Source organism: Filicampus tigris, chromosome 11, assembly GCF_054856515.1.
Source record: "Filicampus tigris isolate MCC_2025a chromosome 11, RoL_Ftig_1.0, whole genome shotgun sequence".
Taxonomy (NCBI): Eukaryota; Metazoa; Chordata; class Actinopteri; order Syngnathiformes; family Syngnathidae; genus Filicampus; species Filicampus tigris.
Genome location: NC_141227.1, coordinates 5638451 through 5665247, shown reverse-complemented (window position 1 = coordinate 5665247; position 26797 = coordinate 5638451). Strand labels below are relative to the sequence as shown.

The 26797-nt window shown below is 41.2% G+C and overlaps 1 protein-coding gene across 1 annotated transcript; it reads left to right on the top strand.

Moving 5' to 3' along the window:
• Positions 1-269: 269 nt before the first annotated feature.
• slc1a4 (solute carrier family 1 member 4) lies at positions 270-26275 on the top strand. Its single transcript, XM_086044640.1, has 8 exons — positions 270-1080; positions 14806-14848; positions 16267-16332; positions 18655-18821; positions 18910-19143; positions 19526-19720; positions 19817-19951; positions 23909-26275. The coding sequence occupies exons 1-8, from the start codon at positions 572-574 to the stop codon at positions 24150-24152; spliced, it is 1593 nt and encodes a 530-aa protein (XP_085900766.1). The 5' UTR covers positions 270-571; the 3' UTR covers positions 24153-26275.
• Positions 26276-26797: the final 522 nt, after the last annotated feature.

Genomic DNA, 26797 nt, shown 5'->3' with positions numbered 1-26797 from the left:
CAAACGTAAACACACTCATAGTACATGGAGGAACGATTGTAAGTAAAAAAAAATGTTTTTCTGAGCTTAATTTACAGCATAATTAATTTTACCTTGCTTCGGTGTACTATCTCCTTATCTACATCTCATGCAAGGATTCACAAGCTAACAGCCAATCAGATTGATCAATATTCACAGATGGGCCTAACGACGTTGGCACTATGCACGACAGAATCACGTTCATCAATCTTCCTCTAGGCTTGGGTGTGACCGATGGGCCGTACAGCAACTACCATGTAACTCGGCACCTTGAATTGAAAACCTTTTTTTTTTATTTCGTTTTTAACGAATCTCTGTAGCAATACTAAATAATCTTGCATCATATAAATGATCTTGCATCATATGCGCGTTCGGGTAGAGGTATGGAAACTAGTGCGCACGTCCCCGCAACACGATTGGCTCCCACACGCGACATAACCCCCCACGCCGGCTCCAGCACGCGCTGTTGAGTGTGCGTCCAAGCCACGTTGTCGTTGAGCACACACGCGGATCGAGCTTCCCACGCTGTCGTGTCCTGAAAGGTAAAAGGAAGATGGAGAAAAAGAGCGAAATCAACGGCCACGCCATGGCCGGCTCTACAGAGCGGCTGCGAGAGAAAGGAGCCCCGAAAAGCTTGCAGGAGAAGCTGGTGGACTTTCTTAGCCGGAACCTTCTGGTGATCCTGACGGTCTCCGGGGTTGTGGTGGGTGTCGGGCTCGGAATGGGGGTCCGCAACATGAGCCTGACCAAGGCGCAGATGACCTATTTCGCCTTCCCGGGTGAGATGTTGCTCCGGATGCTGAAGATGATAATTCTGCCCCTGGTCGTGTGCAGCCTCGTCTCCGGCGCAGCTAGCCTGGACACCCGCTCCCTGGGTAAGCTGGGGGGGATCGCGGTCGCCTACTTCCTGGTCACCACCCTCATCGCCTCCGGAATTGGCGTGGCATTGGCGTTTATCGTCAAACCCGGTGTGGGCGCCGGCGCCCTCAACACCAACAGCCTGGGTCTGGAGCGCGTCAGCAGCAATAAGGAGACCACCGATTCATTTCTGGACCTTGCCAGGTACCGTACTTGCGCGCTCTCGACCGTAGCCCTGCAGGGTCCAAAATCGTTGTAGTTCTGCCACACTTGCATTGTATATAAATATAGTTTGTGACTGTCTCTCCTATGGGGATGTCTCACTGTATGACACCAAAATGGCAACTTAAAGTGGAAGTCAACGCAACATTTTTTTTTTTTCAACAATATGTTCTATGCAAGCCCACTAGTTGAAACAGGGCATTCTGATAAATATTGCGTTTGTGGAATAAGTATTAATCCACTCGTTTTTAGCCATCTCTGGGGGTGGCCATTTTGCCTTCTGTCTACTGAAAATGACTGAAAGTGCTCATGACGACCAATCACGGCTCAGATTCAGAAAACAGGTCAGCTGTGATTGGTCTTTGTGAGCACTTGTGATGTCATTTTCAGTTGACAGAAGACAAAAAGGCCGCCCCCAGAGATGACAAAAATGAGTGCATTTTGCTGCTAAACTTATATTCCACAAACGCAAAATTAATCAGAATGCCGTGTTTCAACTAGTGGGCCTGCGGGGAACATATTCTTGAAAAAAAATTGTTTGGGTTGACTTCCGCTTTAAAGCAGGGGGCCAGAATTTTTTATCCGTGCTAGTACTGTGGGGCCACATATGACCACGCACTTCTTAAGCAGCTGTATGATTGCAATGCTATTCTAAATATGGACAAAATACGTGCATACGTGAAAAATATGTGCACTTAATACATTTAATTTTTGATCATGCATACATGTATAAAAGATTCACTATCCTAACCCAACAACAAAGGGTTTGATGAAAATGACAAAATAAACACACACTGTACAAAAGGGTCACTTGCATAAAAAAAAATACAATTAAAGGATGGCACAAAACTGCTGAACAAGAAAGCAACATTCAATAACAACACAGTTCAATAACTCAATTTGGACATTTTCTACAAAAATAAACTCACTCAAAAGGTGTTTTTCAGCAAAAATGGAGGATAGACTCTACCAGAAATCCAACAACAGGTGAGGGGGTACTGTACTCACATCCTGTACTTTGATAGAAAATACAGAAGTAAAACTGAATTTTTACTGTCAGTTCAATTACAATAGCAGTTTTGATAACTTGGCAGAATGGGAGAAAATGTGTCTGCATACAAAATAGTTCCCCTGATTTATTAATTTATACAGTGTACATACTGAGAAGGAAAAAAAAACACATTACACTCTAGCTCAAGTTTTGTTTTAAGAGCATTTGGATAGGCTATTATGCTATCAAAACAATGTTTTCCCAAAGCTCTGCTATAAGTTTACGTTGTGAAAAAAAAAAAAGCTAAATTATCTACTGAGACCAACTGAAACGAATTTGATGAGTTTTTTTAGATTAGACAGTGAATTTCTAACCACCAGATGGCGTTTTCTTTTTGGCAGACACAAGACAAACACATCCACACAAAAAATTGTTGTAGCCAACACCAACATCAAAGAATTTGCTGAAATGAGGCGGACATTAGTGCAATTGTGCAGACCTGCACCTGAGCTCATATCGTGCAATACCCAATATTCCCCACAACTGTAATACCGTGCAATACGCAACATTCCCCACTACTGTTAGTCTAGTTTTATTTTTATCCAATGCTGTCCCTTACATTTCACTACAGCACTGCAGCACTGTCACTTACTTAGAGTATTTTTTCCTCTGTACTATGTACAGGCCGAAATGAGTGTTCCTCATACTTTTTATGTAGATGTAGGTTGGTGTGTATATACATGTGTATATACACGTTACTGCGTATATTTACATAGGTTTGATCCTAAATGTTTGCCGTCAATGTTATACATTAATGGCCACATTATGCCGCCGTCCCTGTGTGACCTATATCTTTGCTGCTGTAACAATGAAAATTTCCCCACTGTGGGATCAATAAAGGCATTCTTATCTTATCTTATCTTATCTTAGAGGGGGAATACCTTGCTTCTCTGAATCTATTGTTGTCATTAATACTCCTCTTTATTAACATTTTTTTAACGGTTGAAAAAGGTAAATAGTGGTTAAAAAAAAAGCCAATTTTGACAAAGTACATACAGAATACCTGCTTTCTAATAGGTAGTCAAGGTAAAAAGTCATCAGAAAAACAAGTACTTGGCATACCTGAAAAAATCAATAAAAGTCCACTAACATAGTTGTTGTACTTCCCACCACTGATGTCAGGTGATTATCAGAACTTTGTCGAAGGTTTGAGTGCAAAGTGACTCAGTTTTGCTTTTATAGTATTTGACAAAACCATGCTCCATGTGAAGGAGAGGCAGCTTTGTCAACAGTGACACACCACAAGGTGTAAACACTTATACGAAATTATAACATGGTAATTTTTCTATCCTCACAACCTTGTTTACTGGGAGTGTCTCCCATTACAGTATCTGTAATAGAAACAAATCAGTCAACTAAGTACAAGAATAGCTTGCTCATAAAAATTGTAAAAATGTAAAAATTCAATTAACATCAACCACTGGATGAACCTTCGGTCAGGACCTATATCCATCATCAGCTTCAAAGAATATCAACCTATGGGTTTTTAAGGAAAAATATTTCCCTTTATTGTTCTTAAAGGGGAAGTAAACCCACAAATTTTCTTTACAAGAATGTTTTATGTGTCCCCACTAGTCAAAACACGGCATTCTGATTAATATTGCGTTTGTGGAAAATGAGTTAAGCAGTGTCCTTCTTAGGGGGCGGCCATTTGCCACTTGCTGTTGACTGAAAATGACATCACAGTTGCTCAGGGCTCAGGAAACAGCCAATCATGACTCAGCTTCAGAAAACAGGTGAACTGTGATCGATCTTTAGCTGAGCCCTGAGGAACTGTCATGTCATTTTCATTCGACAGAAAGTGACAACATAGCCGTCACCTAAGATGGTGGGTGGATTTTGTTGCTTAACTCATATTCAACAAATGTAATATTAATGAGAATGCCATGTTTAGACTTGTGAAGGCGCATAGAACATATTATTGCAAAGAATTTTGGGGGAGTTGACTTTCTCTTTGATATTACCTTCCTCATTCACTTAAATATTTTCTTTTTGTTTGTTTTTCGCTGTTATTGTTGTGGCTGCTATTTGATTTACTTTCTCTTGGCTTTTAAAACGTGAATAAACAACAATATGTACAACTATTAAGCAGATGTCTATTTATCATCGCTACTCGTTTGCTTGCGACTTTAGGCTTGTCACAAAAGTGGTTGCCGAAGCAAAGCGCACATATGATTTGTTTGGCACAGTTTTTATGCTGTTTGTTTACACTGAGATGCCTTTTGACTACTCATTAATCTCTTTTTTAAACTTGCGAGTCGCGCATTTGGGTCCTTCTTTGCATCCTTGTCAAACCATGCCACAACATTTGTAGACGCAGTAAACAATTAATAATGCATATACTATAAATGTAGTCTGTCGTGTGGGTAAATAAATCAAATTGGGTGCGGCAGCAGCCACTTATAAACACAATCATGTTAAAGAAAGTCAAGCCCACAATGCTCTCTGAACTTCTAATGAAATCTTCCATTGCTGTATTCTAGTGGTCTAACACAATGATTGATGTAAATAAGTAAATGAATAATGAAAACACATCATGATTGAACTTATTTTGTTTCACATACTTTTGAGGCAAACACTGCAATCAAACCTGTCCATGAGACCTATGCACCTGTCAACATGTGTTTTGGCCCACTCCTCATGAGTAAACTGCTTGAGTTTTGAGGGGTGCCTTCCCCAGACTGCATATTTCAAACACAGATATTCAAAAGGCTATCAATGCAGTCTTTTTGGAATACTTGTTTTGTTCTTAGCCATTCTTGAATATTTTAGCTGTGTGTTTTGAGACATTATCCTGTTAGAGGACCCATGACCTGTGCCTGAGACCAATCTTTTTGACACTGGGCAGAACATTTCTCCTCAGAATATCTTGATAGTCTTTAGATCTCATTGTACCCTGCTCAGACTAAGACCAAAACATCACTAGAAGTATTATGAAACAAGTTTATTCTTACACATGAATTTAGCAACATAATCCATGGTCTTGAATATAAAAATACATTATAAGAAAGAAGGAGCTGATTCGCCAAGGCTTGGAGGCTGCTTTCCTGTTTTTAGTTCGGTCTGCATGGTTGAGAAGCTGCCTGATAACCAATTCTCACCGTACGAGTGAGATGACAGCTGTTGTGGAAGAGGAGTGTATTTTGAGAAGGCCTCATCTGTTTCAGGAACTGTTCAGTTCCAATGAGCCACACACTTGAGTAAGCACTTCTCGCTTATCACCATAGCATGTTGAGTCCTTACTTTTCTTTCGCACATTAAACGTACAACCGCATGCTTTCATGAATCTGGATTCTGTGCTACATCAGTGTTGCAAAGTGTTGTTGTTTTAGTGCCATGTTTTCCACAGAAGATAGTATTCGGAAATGCTAGGAGATACACGGAGGCAATTTTAAACATGCTGCGTCTTGCAACTTCACACTGCTGTGCAACTTTGTCATGCGGTCTTGGGAAGGATTCAGAGTTACTTTTCACTCCTACACGGTATTCATTACACTGCAAGTTATACGGATATGATTACGTATATGACAAATGAAAGCTTAATGTAAATACTTGGCCTCATGGACCTGGGCACAGTACGGACCATCTCGCGACTGTTTTTCAAAAAAGGTGACTAGCAACAATTAATGCCAACGGTGGTCCTCCTGTTAGCAACATTCATATTTCCAGCATGTTGCAGGGAAGAGGGGGCTTTACTTTTAAAATGATTTGGGAGTCCAAACAATAGCTAATATGAGTTAGTTGGTGCTCAAAATGGCAGCACAGTACAAAAATATTGAAAGAAATGATGACAACTGTAGGTGTATTTTTGTGAATGTTGCTTAAATATAATGTTAGCGTGTAGGCTAGGGCAGGGGAAAAAAATGACTGAGTCGGATAAATTAAACACGGAAATAGTCTACAAAGTTTTTGCACCAAAGTTTCGCTGACACCTCGTTACGGGATCCACACAAACATTTTCAGCAAAAGCATGTTTAATGCATTTTAGTGACTATTTAAAACACGTGTCAAATTCAAGGCCCGCGGGCCACATCCGGCCCGTGAGAAGGTTTTCTACGGCCCCTGGGATGATATTGATTTATTATTAGAACCGGTGTGGGTGCCAGATGTGCGCGGGTGCAAAATTGTCTCGGGGGCCTCCGCTCGTACTGATGACGTCACGCTCTATAACGTATTTCTACAATATATAATTCTTTGCCACAATGTGTGTTACCCATAGCCGTAGTATTTGTATATTCTGTGTTACTAAATTAAAAAATAATAATATAAAATTGCTTCGTGCCACATTGGCGAAGCAGCTCCTACGTCGACTTCCGACCCCGCGAAGAAGGCGCTACCTGTTTAATGAAATGTTTGCGTTTCTCCTGCCGAACTGGCAACGATTTCGTGGTTGACTCAGGCTGCAAGATTCTATGTATATAATGTGAAGCATTACTTAATAAAACATGTTTTCCCTCCGAATAACCATGAACCACAATCCGATTCCCAAAGCCACGAATTGACGTGACGTCATCAGTGGGCACGTAGGCCACCGAAGGCGGTAATGACTTTATTTTTTATTATTTTTTTATCTAGTAACCCAGAACATACAAACACAACAACTAGGGGAGTGACAATCAGAGATGCAAATAAATATATTACAGAAATACATTATAAACCGTGACGTCATCAGCACGCGCGCAGGGCACCGAAGGACTCAGAGACAATTTTGCAGCCCGAGCACGTATGGTACCGACACCGGCCCGCAGACCGAAGCAAGCTGGTGTGAGTAGCAGATGTGACCGGGTGAAGAGGATCCAAGATGGCGGAGTGAGTGGATGCTTTTTGCAGGCTCTCTTAAAATGTTTTTGTTTAGTCCTTGAATTTTCATTTTCCTTTGCGACAACCCAAGATTTTGTTTTGGATAGTTTTGACATTTAAAAAAGTAAACACCTATGGATTCAAGATTTTAGGGGACTTAAGAAGACGACCTGTATGCAAATATGTCCCACCACCACAATACTTCTGCTGGTAACGAGGATTGCGTGCAAACCGACAGTGAATGTTCGGGATTGTGGTATTGCCTCCCTCTTGTAATGATATGCTCCAGTAGCAGGTGGGAGGCGCGTGTTATGTGATGTGAACACAAGGAAATACAGACACGCTTGAACGCACGCTGCTGTCTCAGTCTCTTCATACACAAACATGGTGTCAGAAGTGACCAGAACCGAACATATTGATGTGGAAGAGTATCGGGGTTCACCCCAGGACTCGTGAAGTCATCAAAGAAAAAAGAAAGAAAAAAAAAAAAGCGGAAGACGCGTTAAGCAGCAACAAAAGTGAGCATCAAGCTAAGCTAACAACATCGCAATGGCAGTAAACAATCCACCACCGGAGGAGATGAAGATGAGCGGTGACCTCGCAAGCAACTGGGACAACTTCAGAGCAGAATTTGAGGATTATATACTGGCAACAGGCTTACGAGACAAAGCAAAAGACATACAGGCAGCAACTTTGCAAAGAGTGATGGGCAGTGAATGTTGTCATATATACAAACACAACTTGGGACTTTCTGTGGAGCAGGGAAAAGATCCTCAAGTTATTCTTGATGCATTGGCGGATTATTTCAAACCAGCCAAGAATGTCATATTCGAGAGATATGTATTTGGCACCTGCGGGCAAGATGAAGGGAAGGCCATTGATGCATTTGTGACAAAACTGAGGGAGAGGGCCGCCCCCATGTCAGTATGGACAACTCAGAGATGATCTGATGCGAGACAGGTTGGTGCTGGGTGTGAGTGATGAGAGTGTGCGCCGTCGTCTACTCAGAGATAAGGATCTCACACTGACATCAGCCATAGACATATGCCGAGCTGCAGGGATGACAGACATGAGGATGAAAGCGATCACACAGGACAGATCACTGGAGACATTGCATGCAACAGATGGACGCCGTCCCAGAGTTCCACCGATGCAGGAACACCTGGACAAGAGTCAATCTCAGACCCCGGGGCCAAGTGAAAATACACCAGCTGCAGAGGGAACATGAGGCCACTGAGCATATCAACCAAACTGACTACCTCAATGTCACAAGCCAGCGACTGAACCAGATAAGAGTACACACTGAGGGTGATGAGAGCCTTCAGCTTTTGAAAGAGGTGGTTCTCCAGGGATGGCCAGATTGCCGCGAGGACACTCCTTTGGCAATCAGGGAGTACTGGTCTATCAGGGACGGGATCAGCGAGAGGAGTGCTATTCAAGAGCCAGAGAATGCCAAAATCGCTGCGTGCAGAAATGTTGAGACGTATCCATGTCAGTCATGTTGGAGGCGAGGCCTGCTATAGGCAAGACAGAGACTCGCTGTACTGGCCCAACATGCATGGTGAAATCAGGGACTATGTGAGCCAATGCTCAGCATGTAATGAATACTCGCATGTGCAGCAGCGGGAGACAATGATCTCGCATGTACTTCCAACACGACCGTGGCAGATCCTCAGCATGGATCTGTTCAAGCAGGCAGGCAAGGACTTTGGGATTATTGTTGACCATTATTCAGACTTCTGGGAAATAGAACTGCTCCCAGATCTTTCAGCGGAGACCACAGTGTTGCGGTGCAAGGCCCAGTTTGCACGTCACGGACAACCAGACCGGGTCATAAGTGACTGTGGCAGTCAGTTTGACTGCGAGGCGTTCAGGAGGTTTGCAAAGGAGTGGGACTTTGTCCACGTCAAGTCTTCCGCCCAGGCACCCGAAATCAAATGTAAAAGCTGAATCGGCCGTGAAGATAGTGAAGAACATCTGCAAGAAGGCAGCCAGTTCAGGCAACGACCCTTGTCTGGCCATTCTACAATGGAGGAACACGCCCACGGAGGGCATGCTTAGCAGCCCTGCACAGAGACTGATATCTCGCAGATTAAGAACCCCGCTCCCAGTCGCTGATGCACTCTTGGAGCAGAGTGTGGTCACTGGTGTCTCAGATAAGTTGCGGGCGAAACACCGGGCAGCCAAACTGCCTGACCTGCACGTCGGACAGGGCATCAGGATGAAGCCCCTGCCAGGGGACAGGACGGGCAGGTGGCGAAAAGGAGTGTGCCTACAGCAGGTGGGCCCCAGATCGTACGTGGTGGATGTCGAGGGGGCATTCTACCGCCGCAACCATGTGGACCCGCGTCTAGCAGAGAAGGGTGCTACCGAGTGCCCCCCAGAACAACACAGGGTGCAGCTCAGAAGCCTCCCAGAGCACAACAGTCCACCGGATGGGCGATCCGATGGTCCACCGGGCAACATAAGGGCCATTGATAATGACGAATGCACAGACGCCCAGGACACCAGTCCATGCCGGGCAAGTGACCTGCACCAGTCCAGGGCTGGCCCACCTCCGTTGACGCCACCACCACCTGTGGCGGCACGCTGGACGTCCAGGGGCAGGTTGGTTAGAGCCCCACATAGACCGGATCTGTAGGTGGGTCCGATGCTGTGTTTACTTTGGTTACTGAATGGGAAGTGCCTTGGACTGATTTGTTATTGTGGTTGGCTCCTAAATATGAAAAAAGAAAAAAAAAATTATATATATATATATATATATATATATATATATATATATATATATATATATATATTCTACTGCGTTTGGAATGCTGTGACTATGTTGATTTTCGCTGTTGGTTGGTCTGTGCTGTGTTTGCCGTTTGCATTAATGATGTCAGTTAAGTATAGATTTTCTTCTATATAAGGGGAGATGTTAGGGATTGTGGTATTGCCCCCCCCCCATCTTGTAATGGTATGCTCCAGTAGCAGGTGGGAGGCGCGGGTTACGTGATGTGAACACAAGGAAATACAGACACGCTTGAACGCACGTGGCTGTCACAGTCTCTTCATACACAAACAGTGAAGACATTGAGGTAGATGGTAACACTTCCAAAAAGGAGCAAAATAAATCGGAGTCACACACCTATTAAAAGTACCAACGCTGAAAAAGCGAAGAAGAAACAGGATGACATTAAAATGAAGGAGAAGGATGACTGCGAAGGGGAGGAGAATATGAATGTTACCATTCTCAATGCTATTCTCGCTCTGACGGTAAAAGTGGATGGGCAGACTGAACTATTGAAAAGCTTGGATAAACGTATTGAAGCAAACGCAACGGCTGCAAGAGAAAACAAGCAAGAAATTACCATGCTGCAGAAGAAAGTTGAGGAGCTTCAAAAACAAAACAGCGATTTGAAAATTGCATGTGAAGAGCAAGCTCGTTACAAGAGGAGATGGAATTTGAGACTGACTGGCTTACCTGAAAAGGACGGAGAAAATATTTGTGAAGTCGTCATCGGAATACTTACCCGAGTTCTACCAATATCCCTGGATTGGCTGCATGATATGTGGATATTGTCCACCGCCTGGGAAAGAAAAACGTCCCGGCTTCATCAAACACATCGCGGGCAATCATCATTCAGTTCGGGATGCGTACCATCCGTGATGAAGTATGGAGAGCATCGAGGGAGGCGAGAGTGTGCAGGGAGATGCACATTCGTTTTAAAGAAGAGTTTTCCCGGGAGGACCGGGAAGCTCGCATTAAGCTGTGGCCAAGGGTTCAAGAAGCCAGGAAGCAGGGGAAACGAGCCTTTTTGAAATAAGGATATGCTCTGATCGACAATCATATATAATATAATATATAAAAAAATATTGTAGCACCTTCAAAGAACACGCTGTCAGACGTAGTTTAATGATCATGTTTCATTAGTCCAACCGGCTAATGTGGGCCGCAGCCGACGCCAATACAGTTCCGTTCAGTCAAAAAAATGCAACGGCTCTCCTCTTCGTCCTCCACTCGCTCGCATCCCCTTAGTGTTGGGTCGCTTGCGAACGATTCGTTCAAAAAGAACGAATCTTTTCAGTGAACGTGAGTGAATGGATCACTTCCTGAAGTGATTCGTTCTTTTCTCAGTGCATATGAGCTCAGCCACGCGCATGTTGTCAATCTTCGCGGTCGACCAATCAGCAGCCAATGTCAGATGTAAGCGGGATTTACTGAACATACTGCCACGCTTCACGAAGGAATCAGTGATGTCATTTCCCGTTCACCAACGATTCAGTGAGTGAACGTGTCGCTGCCATTTCTCGTTCACGCGAATGAGAACTCCATCCATGCAGTCAATGAGTGAACTGAGTTTTGCTATGAATGATTCGCGATCCGCCACGGAAGGAACCACTCACCAATGCCACTCCTTTCGCGCTCGCGGGTACAAGCTTTCTTTGGCATCCGTTTCTCCAAGCTAACGGCTAATGTTAAGCCCATCCAAGTACCGGGGTCAAGCGCATGAAAACAAATAAGAGCTCTGACAAACTTAAAGTCCCTCGCCAGATCGTGATGAGGCGCCCCGGTCTGCAGTAGCTGGGAGATGACGTTGTTGTGGACATGGGACAACTTTATTTGAAAACATTTATTACAATACACATATGTGCACTTAAATATTATTATCCTCTCTGTCTACTGCAACTATAATGTGGTGCGATCATCATAATGTCGGTTTGCCATTAAATTGTACTTTTATTTCAAAACTTTTTTGGTGCTCGAGTGTTTTATTAAAGGGACCACGTGGTGCATGCCTTCCTCGCGTGACGTAGACCGCTGAGACCGAAAACATAACACAAGCCACGCCCCTTTTTGGGGCTCGGAAACAACACAACTCGGCAAAACATAAATTCGACCACAACACAGATAACCCAATTTGTTTAACTATTTCTGTAATATATTCCTCTGCATCTATGTTTGCCACCCCGTGGCTGTTGCGTTTGCGAAATAAAAAATAAAATAAAATACCGAACATTACCGCTACTTTTTCGAAGATCGTCCTTAGGTTGTCTACGTGCCGACTGAAGACGTCACGTCACTGTTTTGTGGTTTTCGGAATCGGATTGTGGTGAAAAGTTATTAGGAGTAAAACACGTTTTATTAAGAAATACTTAACGTACATTTCATACAATCTTGTAGCCCGAGTGAACCATAAAATTGTTGCCAGTTTGGCAGGAGAAACGCATACCCGCTGATCTTGTTTCATAAGACAGGCAGCGGCTTCTTCTCAGGTAGAAGTGACGTACGAGATGCCTCCCAAAAGTAGCAGTAATGTACTTTATATTATTTTTTATTAAGTTTATTTAGTAACCTAGTACATACAAACACAACAGCCAGGGGGGTGACAAATATAGAGGCAAAGAAAGAAATATATATAATTTATTAACATTAACAAACCAAACACAGTTATTAATACATATACATGATACACAGAGAAAAGAAAAAAAGAAGAACCAGGGGGATTTTAAACCAAAATTCTAAATAAATAACATAAAGCAACAGTCTTAATGGCTTTCATATTTTTAGAATCCAGAATAAAATGTATATACTGTCTGGTTTCTGCCTCGAAAATTACGCAGAGGTTTTGTGTGACTAAATTTGGATTTATGTATATGGAATTTTAGGCAAATAAATATACTGTATTACAGAAATATATCATGAAGCATGACGTCATCAGCAGGCGCGAAGGATTTAAAAAATGTTCAATGAACATTCGGTCAGTCCGGCCCTCGCTTGTAGCTAAATTTTTTATTTGGCCCTCTGTCCATTTGACTTTGACACCCTTGATTTAAACGTATATTAGCACTCTCAACTGGTAGAAAGATGGTATTGTGGTCAAGCAGTAAATTAAAGCAGTCTTGAATGGACTTCACTAAATGCTGTTGTTCACTGATATTGTTGTCTGTCCATTTATTGGGGTTTGAAAAAGAAAAAAAAAAATCATCCAAGTGCTTGATTGTTCAATGAAATTATTTGATAGGGACAACCCTAGTGGCCTATATATGTCATTTTAATGACTTTTCAAAATATAGTTATAATGTTTTTCCTAATTATACCATCTTAACACAATTTGTCCTTCACCATCTATAGTGTTAGAGGCAATAATGAGACCTTCAAGCAAATAATCCCACAAACATGTTCAGAATATGATTCACTACATTCAAGAAATGTGGAACAGGTGTTTACATTCTCTTGTGTTTGAGCTGCAAACAACCCGCTTAAGCAGAACAACAACAACAATTTTTGTTTCATTCCATCTAAATGGCTCCAGCATGGCCCATTTCTGTTACTCATTAAGGAATCAAAAAACATTCTGTGGGATGGAGCTTTTGCAAAAACTCATTGCAACTTCATCTAATTTAACAAAGTTATACCTTGGCCATGTGCCGGGTACAAAAAAACATGATGATACAAGAAAGACTGGATTTGGAAACTTTGTGTGACAGCAAATCATTTTCAAACTAGTAATTACTCAGCAGTTTGACAGTAGATGTGAAACAGCTGAATGGTAGTCAGACATGCACGAACTGTGGGAATAAATGTGGGAAAAAGTTGTGTTTCTTTGCACAATGTCGTGTGACCTTCGGGGATAAAGTTACCACACACGCACTAATATGTGGAACGGGCCCATAGCTTCCAGTAATCCTCTGTGTGCTTTACTGATAACAATGAAAATAGACTCAGTGTGATGTCTGGGAAGGAGGCCAGAGTAATGCTGGACTAGAAAAACGAAATGGAAAAAGCCAAACTTAATCATTTTAGGATTTATTGGCCGTGAGCCAGGTGCATTGAAATACATCAAGTAACCTCAGTAAAGTCACTTGCATTAAATATTCATCGGTGGTGTTAAGCGTACAGATTTACAATTGACAAAGAGTGGCATTTGAAAAAAAAAGTCCTTTTTATGTTTGCAGCAAAATTGTTTGCAATGCATTAACTGTTATCTTCCTGTTATGTATTTTTTTTTATTTTTTTTTTTAGCGTTTGTGGGATCACACCATTTCTCTGGTAACATGTTGTCATTACCCCCCAATCAAGTACAGAAGTTTGGTATTTTTTTTGACAAGTTTTTTTTTTTAATTGAAGGACTACATTGAAGTTGAAGCTGAAGCTTGTTCGTCCTCAGGCTACAAGTTTAACACTAGTAGAGATGCCAAAAACCCCAAAATCTGCATGTACATTTTTATTCCTTACCAACCACAAAATGAATGAACCAAACCAGATGTCTTTTTTAGTACCTGTTTGGGGGCAGCACGTTGTCTCAGGGCATCTAGACTGACAGAAAATACAAAAATAAGTCCACTGCTACTACTCCCACTCCCACTCCCACTCCCACTCCCACTACTATTACTTGTACTTGTGGTAGTAATACTAGCAGGGCTGTATCAAATGTGCAACTCGATTTCGTGCAACACTCTCATGCGTTACATTCTAAGGGCTCTATTTGTTTGAACTGCACGAGTCCTTGCATACTGTGGGTATATTGCTAATGCTTAATGTCCTGAAGAGAGCTTGTTGTTAAAAATCCCAATCTATTTGTTAACAAGCTCAAATAATGTGTCAACCTTTTAGTAAAACATTATCCTTGTTAACATGGGACCAGGAGAGTGCCTGAAAATTTGCTCTGTCAGGGAATATGATGAGGATCAGTGAACCTGATGAACCATCCCTGGAAATGAGCCAATGTGTTAAGAATGTGTGATGATACAATTTCAATGTGCATTTTGGATTAGTTAAAAAAAAATGCAATTTCAATACCATAAGTCAGTTGCTTTGTATTAAAATGGACATTTTTTTTGTCAGTCTAATTCTTCTCTATCTTTTGTAGGAACTTATTCCCATCTAACTTGGTGGCTGCTGCTTTCCGCTCTGTGAGTGCCTCACTTCATCCACTCTGCTCTCCAAACTCATGGGTCACCCATTTTTCATTAACACCTGTTTCATGTATAAATTATTCAACAGAATTTATTCCTCCAATAACATCGATTCCACTCCATGTTCATTTACAGCTGCTGTAAATCCTTACTGGTGTGCTCAGTCTCATGATGCCTCCTAATGAGGTCTCTTTGGCTTGGTCCCACCAGCCGTTTCCATGGCGAAATCATTCCATTCACGCCAGCCTAGCAACTCACCTCGCCTCGTTGCTTTTGAACGTGGCCCACTTTCTACAATTATCTCCGCTCTATCAGACTATAAAATAGGATATGATCTGTATTTGGGTTAAAAGCGTGCAAGATGGAGATGCTTATCCACCAAAGGACCACATCCATGTAAAGCGGTGGACAAAGTCCCACAAACAAACCTGTGGGAAACTGGGCAAGTGAATCATAAACGTGACTCCTTACATGGAGAGATGAATGAGTTTCAAAGTGCAGCCAAGTCACTGAGTGCAATTCCCTCTACACCGTTCACATATCCAATTTGTGGATTGAACCAAGCAAGCAGAGAGGCACAAAAATAAATGCAGCTAGATCTTTAAGAAAATATTTCACAATTCATTCAAAAGCCTTTTGTTTGATGTTAGCCACACCGTCACAAGAGGCTTTGGGCTTTAAAATATGCATTTCTTTCTTTGTCATCCTCCTTTATATACAGTAAGTAAGGATGCGAGGACAGCTTTGAAAACCTTCAAATGGTCCTCACACCTGAATTCCAATTCATCCCTCCAAGATGTTGACAATGGCAACTTGGAGTAAATGGTTGACTTTAAAGCAACAATGAGAAACCTTGCTCTACAAAAAACTAACATGCTGTAAATTATTTTTTTAATGATCATTGTCGTGTTTGGTATAGTTAGTGTGAGCATTGAACACTGACACTTAAAATTTCTAGCAGTTACACGGGTACGCAACGTGAATGGTGCCTGTCTATGGCAACAGACCAACCAACACAGTTTTTGAAGTTATTTTAAAGGTACAATTACACCCAAGCGCCAAAATTAGCCACATTCACACACACACTTTTTTTTTTTTTTTTTTTTTTTTACACAGAGTAAGAGTAAAAACAAGCAACTCTGTTCCCCGTATACAGTACATCATTGAAACATTACCAGAATATAAAGATGATCGAATATTACACTTGAATTAATAATCAAACATAGCTTTTCATTATTCTAGTTAGAATTTGTGTATTAACAACAGAAACACATTTCTCATTTCGCTCCCTGTACGTGCAAGTTATGTGAGTGGAAGCCATTATGTCATCATGTTAATGTCCACAGATTTCTTCACTCGAATGATAATAGAAATATGAATTTATGACAGCAGGTTTGTTCTTCTTTGTGACGCAGTATGCCACCGACTACAAGATGGTTGCTTCAGGCAATGACACCAATGGGACCACCCTCTATCAAAAGGTATCAAATACCCTTACACTCTAATAGACTTGTATATGCACGTTTACAGACATTTGCAAGGAGTAAGATTAGCAACTGACTGTGTGACACTCTGTTCGCGTTGACTGTGTGTGTCCGTGTGTGTGTGTATTTACGTGTATGGTAAGATATTGTTGACATTGCAGATTATTGTTATAATACTATTAAAGTCTAATAGTAACTGGCTAGGGAGGGGCAGCCGTGTACATTAAGCTGTCAGAGCTGCAACATGTAATTTTTTCTCCGTTCGGTGCTCCTCGCAACTGGCGTATACAGTGACCCTTCGCTATTTGTAGGGGAAATGAACCGTTTCCTGCCACGAAAAATGAAAATCCGTGAGTAGTTGACACACCCCTTAAAAGGGGGTTGTAATTGCTAATAGATGCCACATTATGGTGTCAAAGCACTTAACGTTGAATTGTGTAAATTGATCGTTAAATATGTGTTGTAGGTTTGTGTAACTGAACTACTGATTACAAAGAATAAATGTGGGACTATGATAAAGGGACAATATGGATAATGAACACCGAACTTGAAGTATAAAGTATAAGAAAAGAAAAGATACAGCAGTTGAAATTGTGCAGGAAGCTCAGATTGCAAAGGGACAAATTTCTCGCTAATGTTAAATTTATCCATCCCATACCACTAATGCATCAGCTCTTTATTCTGACAATGCAATGTGAACTCACTCAGAAGACAATTTGCATCTGCGATAGATAAGATGGAGAAAGAGGATGGATGAATCACCGGAGGTTGATGAGACATTTGTGTCTGTATGTTCCCTGTAACATGTTTTGTGCACAGGCTGGACTTTTTTTTTGTGTTAGCCTTGGCTGAATCTGACTCTGCCCCACTGTATGGTGTTCCACAGGGTTTAATTTCGGGGCCCCTGCTGTTTTCATTGTATTTGCTGCTCCTGGGTTTCATCTTAAGAAAGCATGGTATTTCCTTTCATTGCTATGCGGATGACAGTCAGATCTATGTCCCGCTAAGCAAAAAGAAAAAAAAGGAAAAAAAGCCTGTCTGGAGGAAATCAAAGACTTGATGTACTAAACTTCTTGAACTTGAACTGAAATAAAACAGATATGTCGGGGTTCACCTTTTCACTTGTGTACATAAAAGCTGAAGTCAATCAATGACGGCAATACAGTCGGCCTGCTCACATCAGTACAGGTCAAATAAAGTTTTACAGTGTGGTTCAAATGGTTGTTAGCGGATCTAGCGAGTACATGTTTTCCCAGTTGTTGTTTGGACTTGTTAGGCTAATTGAAGTCCATAGGTGGAAATATATGAACAGCTGATTGTCTACCTGTGCCCGGTGATTGACTGGCGACCAGTCTGGGCTGTGCACCACTCCAATGAGGTCAAAGAGAAAACAGACAAAACAAGGATGGAGGCCAACAACTTTGTTTGCTTGTCACATTGTTCATCCGACTGGCTGGTCACACAATCTGCTCTTCCTTCTTTCACACACACACACACACACACACACTCACACGCACACACACACGCGCACCCACACACACACACACGGGGTTCTCAGTCATCTAATGCGTTGGTTCATGGTATCTGTCTGTCATGGGTCATGTTGGAATGAAGCTGGTGAAGCTCTGGGATGACTCAGGACAATGGGAGCAGACAGAACCCGGGATTTGTCCCTGTCCTTTTTGTTAACCATTATCCAGCTCACTGAATGCTCTGCCCTGACTGTGCACCCAGACACTCGTTTGGAAAAAAAAAAAAAAAAAAAAAAAGCAGGAATCCAGCCCGAGCATACAGTCTGAACAACATTTTTTTTTTAATGAATACAAGTTGAAGACTATAGTGGAGGCAGTTCCACCTTAGATTTGTCGACTATTAGTTGGAGGGGAACTATCTATTATTGTATTACTTTTACATATTTTATTGTCATTTAAGAGATCCAAGTACAGTAACTCTTATTTGGAGTAAAACCTAAAAACAACAAAACAACAATGACTTCCTTTTTTACCTTCAGTGTTTTGTAACTTTAATGATTGGAAGGATGGCAATAGAATGTATTTTTAGTGTACACTTTTGCAACCAAACTGTATTTGTCCTCCTAAAAGATTTTTTTTTCAGTTGAACAGTATTAGTTTTACAACACATTATTAAAATAAATATATCATCAGATAAACCTAGTATTTTAACATGGTTGTCTTGACTTTCTTTAACCACATATGTGCATGTTTTAGGGTGAGACGGGTTTCCATTTCTGTTTTTATCGTAATTGCAATTCAAAATTACGGCTCGCCTCTCCCTAATCCCCGCAATTTGTCTTTTTAGGTTCCCTTTGGGACAGAAAATGATGGCATGAACATCCTGGGTCTGGTGTTATTTGCCATGGTGTTCGGTGTGGCACTGAGGAAGCTTGGAGATGAGGGCGAGGAGCTTATCCGATTCTTCAACGCTTTCAATGAGGCAACCATGGTGCTGGTATCCTGGATCATGTGGTGAGTGCTTACACGCGAGGATTTGAAAGTATGTTAGTGGTGGTATCGGATGTTCTCAGAACCAGAACCCTCTCTTCCCAATCTTCAGGTATATCCCATTTGGCATCGTGTTCCTGGTGGGTAGTAAGATTGTGGAGATGGATGATGTGGTTCTACTGGTCACAAGTCTGGGAAAATACATATTTGCTTCCATACTGGGGCACGTAATCCACGGTGGCATTGTCCTGCCACTCATCTACTTCGGCTTCACTCGCAAGAACCCCTTCAGTTTCTTGTCGGGCCTCATTACACCCTTCACGACTGCCTTCGCCACCTGCTCCAGGTATAACTCGACTTTCCTGTCGTACTAATCCTCAGTGGAATAGAAATGGTCTAGATCAAGAACTGTTTTTCAAAGTGTGAGGACTTCAGGGAGGGTTGCAGCTGCTTGAGAATTGTGAAACAATATATAGTAGGCCTATTTTTTTTTGTGCTAAAAGTGACTTTAGCAGCGTTGAAGGCAAATTTGATTGACCAAGGTGAAAAATGAGATACTGGGGAAATTATTACTAACCCTAACTGCAGATTTTTAAAGGTTGTTCAGCCAAGAGTCCCCTAAATTTACGTGACTCAGACGGGCAACCTTTATGGACATTTTATTGTTAATTCAAAAATAAAAAAATCACAATTGAGGTTTATGTTGTTGTTTTTAAAATCTCTCACAGCTCAGCGACTCTTCCCTCCATGATAAAGTGTGTGGAGGAGAACAACGGTGTGGACAAGCGCATCAGCCGCTTCATTCTCCCCATTGGTGCCACAGTGAACATGGACGGGGCGGCCATATTCCAGTGCGTAGCTGCTGTCTTCATCGCTCAGCTAAACAACACTGAGCTGAACGCCGGACAGATCTTTACTATCTTGTGAGTGCACTGAGCCGTCTATTCAGTCTCCTCCTGTAGGAATTACAAAATACTTGGATTTTGTGACGCATGTAAACATTTCCATGTTGTTTGTAGGGTGACGGCCACAGCCTCCAGCGTTGGGGCTGCAGGAATCCCAGCTGGCGGCATCATCACCATTGCCATCATCCTGGAGGCCATCGGGCTACCGACCAATGATCTGTCCCTTATGCTGGCTGTTGACTGGATTGTGTGAGTACATTTGGTGAACTCAGTTTCAGCACAGGAGCTTAAACTGAAGCAAAAACTAAGGGCCGGTATATAAAAGGCCGTTTTACACTGAGGGTGGATAAAACCCACACCATTACACACCATTGGTGTACATGATAAAACAGTCGAGCTCCAGACACGATGTATCACACAAAAAACATGGCCGCCATGACGGTGGTGTGAGTGTTTGCCGGAGGCTCAGTCTGCGTTTATGACTCTAATTAGCATCCTTAAGTCATAGTTTTCGTCTTGATTGACCAGTCAGTTTGCTGCTATAAAACACTGTCAAGTTACGTAATTTTGCATTTTCTAGTAGTGTTGAGCGTGGATTAGATTCGATTGCTCGATGGATCAAACATTTCAACAAACGCTCCTGTCGGCCATTCAGCAACTTAAATCTGAAATTCTGTCTCACTTTGACACCAAAATGGACAATAAACAAAAAAGTGAATGGAATTGAGGGGAAGCTGTCCACGCTGGGAGAGCAAGTTGTCGAATTAGAAGAGCGAATGAGCAGGAATGAGGACAACACAACAGATCTTGCAAAGAGAAAGAAAATGCTTACCTGAAAGCCGAAGACGCGGAAAATGGGAGCCGGGCCCACAACCTCCGTTTTCTGAATGTTCCTGAGCATGCAGAGGGCCGAGATATCGTGTCCTTTATGGGTCAGCTGACCCCACCTCTTCTTGGTAAAGAACATTTTACAACTCCCCTGCTCCTTTAGTATGCCCATCGCACTCCACCGCATTTTCGCCAGGACTACAGAGGTGGGCCTCGACCAATTTTGGTCAGATTTCTCCATCTCCCCGATAAACTGAGGATCCTGAGACTAGCCCGCGAGAAGGAGGAGCTGTTGTACGCGGCAGTGCGAGTTCACATTTACCCTGACTTCAGCGCTGTGCTCATTCAGAAACGCCGGCTCTTTGATCCAATTCAAAAAGACCTGAGAGATCGTGGAATAAAATACTCTCTGCTTTTCCCCGCAAGACTAAGGATATACACTGACGCTGATTGCTAAATGACACAATTCCCGATCATGCCATTCATCTTGATAATTACACTCTTTACAGAGCGGATAGAGGAACTAAGGGAGGAGGAGCGGTTACTTATATCTCTAATAATTTGTCATCACATGTCATAATTCCAAGAGAGAACCCCATTCACTTTGAATGTCTATTTGTTAAAATTATCTTTCATGAAAACAAAAATATTACTATTGGTAATATTTATAGACCTCCAAGTGCTCCTGCTGAATCTACCAAGTGTATTTTGTCTACCATCAATTCACTTGATCATTCAAATGAAATGATAATATTGGGGGACCTTAATAATAACTGTCTTGCACGCTCCTGTTCTGGAGATTGTAACCTTTTTGGCAGTGCAAATTTGAAACAACTAATAACTGAACCCACTCGAACTGATCGCTTCCAGAAAACAAAATCTCTGTTGGACTGGATTCTTGTTACTCATCCAGATAGAATTTAAAAATCTGGTGTACTCCCAGACTGCTTTAGTGATCATTCTATTATTTTTGTGTGAACATTATTAATAAACATGCACCCTGGATTACTATTAAGGTTAAGGGGAGAAGTTTACCTTGGCTAAATGGTGAGTTAATTCATTTATATAAACTGAGGGATAAAGCATGGCAAAAGCACCGTAGTACATATGACCCAATTGACTGGGAAAATTATCAACAGCTGAGGAATACTTGTATAACTAAAACTAGGAATGCCAAGTCAAATTATTATAAGGATCGATTAAGTAACGATTTCAATAATGCTTAACGCTTAATGCTTTTGGAAAAGGTTGAATACTATACTTAAAGATAACAACAACCCAAATTATATTTCATGTGGTAATGTTTGAATTAAGGTTCCTTTTGATATAGCCAGCGCTTTTAGTCAACATTTCTCATCTATATGCAGCTCGCCACTCTCAGAACCTCCGCATGCAGATGTTCCTTTAATTAACTCTAGATATGATAGCTCTTTTTCCTTTAGCAAAATTTGCCCTGGTGATGTGGGAAAGGTTACTTGTAAATTGAATTAGGCAGTCATGGTCCTGATGGTTTAGAGATACAATTTTTGAAAATAGCCTCGCATGTGTTATCCTATCCACTCTCTGAGCTGTTTAATCTATCTATGTCTGCCTGTGAAGTACCACTTGGCTGGAAACAGGCCATGGTTTACCCCTCTACACAAAGGTAGCGATCATCATGACCTCAACAACTATAGACCTATTTCAATTATTAATAGTATAGCAAAGATTTTTGAAAATTTTATTTTTAATCAGCTATCACAATATGTTACTGAATTTAATTTACTATCTTCATTCCAATCGGGCTTTAGAACAAATTTCTCCACAACCACCACCTTACTCAAATTTACAAATGATATATTTAGTTCCTTTGACGAGAGTTTGTTTTTTGGGTGCTATATTTATTGACCTCTCTAAGGCATTTGATATGGTCAATCACTATCTCCTCTGTGATAAACTTTATGCTATTGGCCTATCGATAGATGCATTACTCTGGTTTAACTCATATTTTCATTATAGGTAGCAGTGTGTCTCTAATCAGGGCAGTCCGTCTGATTTTTTAACTATTGAGAGAGGTGTACCTCAGGGTTCTTCTTTGGGGCCACTCCTCTTCTCTATTTTTATTAATGATTTGCCTAAAATTTGCTTGGACTGTCATACCCTGTTATTTGCAGATGATACCGTTATTTACTGTTACTACACGTTTCACAAATCCAGTGCATATTACAGGAAGACTTTAATTTAGTACAAAAATGGTTCCACCAAAACAAGCTGGTTGTCGATAAGAAGAAATCTTACTGTATGCTATTTTCTTTAAGAGCAAACTCCCTTACACTGTCAATTACATTTCTTGATGGCTCTCTCCTTGAGAAAACTGAAGAATATAAATATTTGGGCGTATTATATGGCCCAAACTGGACGACGTGCCTTTAGATATAAAGCCCCATTTGATTGGAATAGTTTGCCTGAATATATTAGATCCACCAACTCTATTCGTTTATTTAAGTTATACATTTCAACCTATATCACTGCACTTTGCGTCTGTTCCTGTCCTTCCAGAGAGAACCCAGCACCCTTACGACTGTGTCTCTAAGCCAACAAAAGGGCTCTATTTAAACACATTTTCGATTTGACGATTGCTTGTTATGATTGGTGTATATGTATTTAGGTATTCATGTTCTATTCTGTTTAGTTGTTACAGTCTGTTCATGTATGATTTGTTTACTTATTCATACTTATGTTAGCATACAGCTCAGTTTTGTTTGGATTGACATATAGTATGGAGTTTTATGCTTGTATGTGATTGGTGGGGGAGGGGTAGGTAACTGTGGGCAGGGATGTGTTCCATGTGATGTATGTGTTGTGTTGTTGTTGTGTTTGCTTTTGTATGTTGGACCCCCTCTAAAATGAGATGGCTCATCTCAAGGGGCTTATCCAAATAAAATCATTTCAAAATTTCATAACAGGGTTTTGGAGACTGAAAGGGGACTTACAAATGAGGCAGAATGACTTCAAAATCTGTTACAAGTAAAACACATTTTTGTTTGTAGTGACATTTGAAGAGGCGCAACTCAAAATTATATCCGCAGCACAAAATTGCATCTGCTGCATTTCTTTCCCATCCTATAACTGGGATAATTTTGTCAAGATAAGGTTGAAGTCTGAATGGAAAACGGGAGATGTGTAAAACATTTCCATTTGAAGGGAGCTTCAGTCCAGGAGATAAATATGTAACCTCACCTCAGTGTGGCATCACAGCAGGTTACATATCAACTCTATGAAATGTGATACTTTTATTGTGTCACCCATGCGCTGGGAAATAGCTTGGAAAAACATACCGTATAGTTCTGTGTTTAGAAGATAATGTGTTTACTTATACTTGGTATCATCTCTGTGCAGGGATCGCACAACCACAGTGGTCAATGTGGAAGGTGATGCTCTGGGTGCTGGAATCCTGCATCACATCAACCAGCAGGAGATGAAAAAGCAGCAGCAGCAGCAACAAGGTGAGGGAGGGGGGCTTTCTGAGGTGCGGGTGGAGACGGTTGCCAACATCCAGGCGCAGGAGGAGACCTCACCTCTTGTTATGCATAAAACCAAAGCCTCAGAAGCCATACCGGAAGCCATCGAATCAGTCCTGTGAACTCATTCAACGTTTGGGGTTTTTTTGTATTCATTGTCAAACCTGTTGACCTTTGTACACTGTTGATGTCGCTGCTGTTGGAACTCATCTGAATCACTGAAAAAGATGAGGCCACCATTTGGTACTTGCATGAGACAAACTAAGAGCCAATATAGTCTGTGCAGAGCCTGTGAGTAAACACATGGAGAAGTCGAAGTCCACAAGGTTCGAAATAGTTTCGTTTTCGCCATCATAATCAGTAATGGCAGATGTGTGCCGATACGAATAAGAGGTCTCTCAAACATTCCCATCAATGTGATACTTAACGTTTCTTCGTTTGTCATGTGCATTTCTTTGTTTTTATCGTTATACCGACGTTAACCTAAAGACCTCAAACAACAAATTGACAGCCATATGCCATGTGCCATATCGGAATTAGACCAGGGTGCATGTTTGCCACATATGTACAGAAAAAAGTACCAAAACACGTTCTATCTCAAAATCAAATGTGATCATATAACACAACGGGTGAGGAGTTTTTGTTGTTTGTGCTATTCACAGATGTTGACATTTGTTCGCCTAGCCACGTCAAACATTAACCCTCGGAAGGATGGAGTGTGGCCCATTTTTCCACACTAACTTGTAACTACTCACCTAGTGTTCCATAGTCCCATTCAGGGAAGCTGAGTTCTGACACGAAATGAAATACTATTTCCCCCCATGTAATTTTAATTAACCAAATCTCTAATAGCAATAGTACGTTAACAACAATACAAATGATGGAATTAGATTACATTTATCTTTGTTTTTCTTCAACATTTTATTGGCATCCAAAGGCGTTATTACGGTTAATTTCTGAATTCATACAGTGTACAATTTCTCCACGTTAAAATGTGTTTGTTACAAATTGAAAGCCGTTTGCCATGTGCTTAGCTGGCACAAAGCAAATTAAGCAACCTCTCTTAGCTACAGTATTTCGATTGGCCTTTAGGTTTCTGTTCGGTAAGTCTGCCCATAAAACACAACAGTTAAAAGAAAAAAAACTGAATGCTGTAAAAACAACAAACAGATGTGTCACCCATGGGTGGATTTTTTTTTAAGTGATGATGAATTTATAAGATACTGTGAAAGACTTGTGTATAAGTCATGGTTTTGAAGTACTGAAAGCACCTTGTTTGTTGAGGCCCGTTCCCTCAAGAAAATATTGTTGTACAAGAAGTCCTTTTTGGTCACTTTGAAAGTTTAAAAAACCAACAGCACCTCTTTTATGTACCATTTTGCGACAGGACTTGCACTCATCGCTCACAACAGGTACAATATGCTCATGTAATGTTTTTTTTTGTCCAAGCAAAATAATACAGGCTGAACGTTATATGGTCATGCTGGTTTGTTTAAAAACATGAAACACTCCAGTGCCACTTTTATTTATGGCTTTTCAGACTCACTGTGGAAGATTTTGGTCCTCACCTCGTATTTGTTTTAATAGATTTTTTTAATCACTTAAAACGTATAGCAAATGAATTGAGAGACTGTCGACACATAATAATCACTGACTGCCCTCTAGTGGTGACTGGCGGGATCAATCACTTCATCGCACCTATAAACAAGTTGTTAACTAGCTTTGCTGAGATACGCATGGCATATGACACTAATTATTTGTTTTGCCTTTTTATACATGGTCAACATTTTGTGATGAATTCTGCATCAGGCCTCAATGTGTGTGTGAGCGAGGAATCTCATTTTGCTGCCATCTTGAAGACGCTCATATGATATCCTTAGGTTGAGTCATGTGTGAAAACTGTTTTTCGCAGAGGATTAATTAATATGCTGTAAAACGTGTGAAATCATTTCACTTGACTATTCTATTGCAACCACTTTTGTCTAATCAAATTTGAATTGTCTATCTTTTTTAATATAGTGTGACACGTAGTGCTACGGTACTTTCTAAAAAAAGAACGAAAAAAAAAAGAAATCCTGTGCTAGTGTGCCCCTGCTATTCGAAACTACCTTTACTTGTGAGTGTTTAAATGACTAGTTACAGTCTTTTTTTTTTGTCTGTGCAACTGAGCAGCTGTGTTTCTGCATTTGATTCTGCTGGCTGTCACCATGAAAAAGAAGTAAAGTTACGTTTTACTGCAACCCAATTGGGAGGCCCAACTGCCTTTTTCTTTCATGTTATTTGTCAATGTATGCATACCGCTTGCTCCCATTAGGGTCTTGAATGAGTTTTAAGTCCATCCCAGCTGACTTCGTGTAAAAGGTGGGGTACACACCAGACGGGGCGCCAGCTAATCACAGGGAACCACTCACATTCAATTAAGAGGCTTCAGTCAATCATTCTTGTAGGAAGTCGTCGGACTTGTAGGCAGGGCACATTCCAACAATTCCATGCACGTGTGGAAAATTAAGAGTTTTCATTTATCCAAAGTGGGATGTTTTTTTTGTTTTTTTTTTTTACAATGGGAAGAATACACAAACTCCACAGACGAATGCGAGATCAGGATTTGAACCCTAAGTGTTAGGCAGACCATTGTGCTGCCAAATGGGTAGAAACTAGACGATGCAATGGTTTTCAGTGTATTCAACAGCTAATCTATGTAAGCACTTCCATCTAAATGGAAATTCGAAATTTGATTGTGAATACTGAAAAACGCTGCCACTGAAAA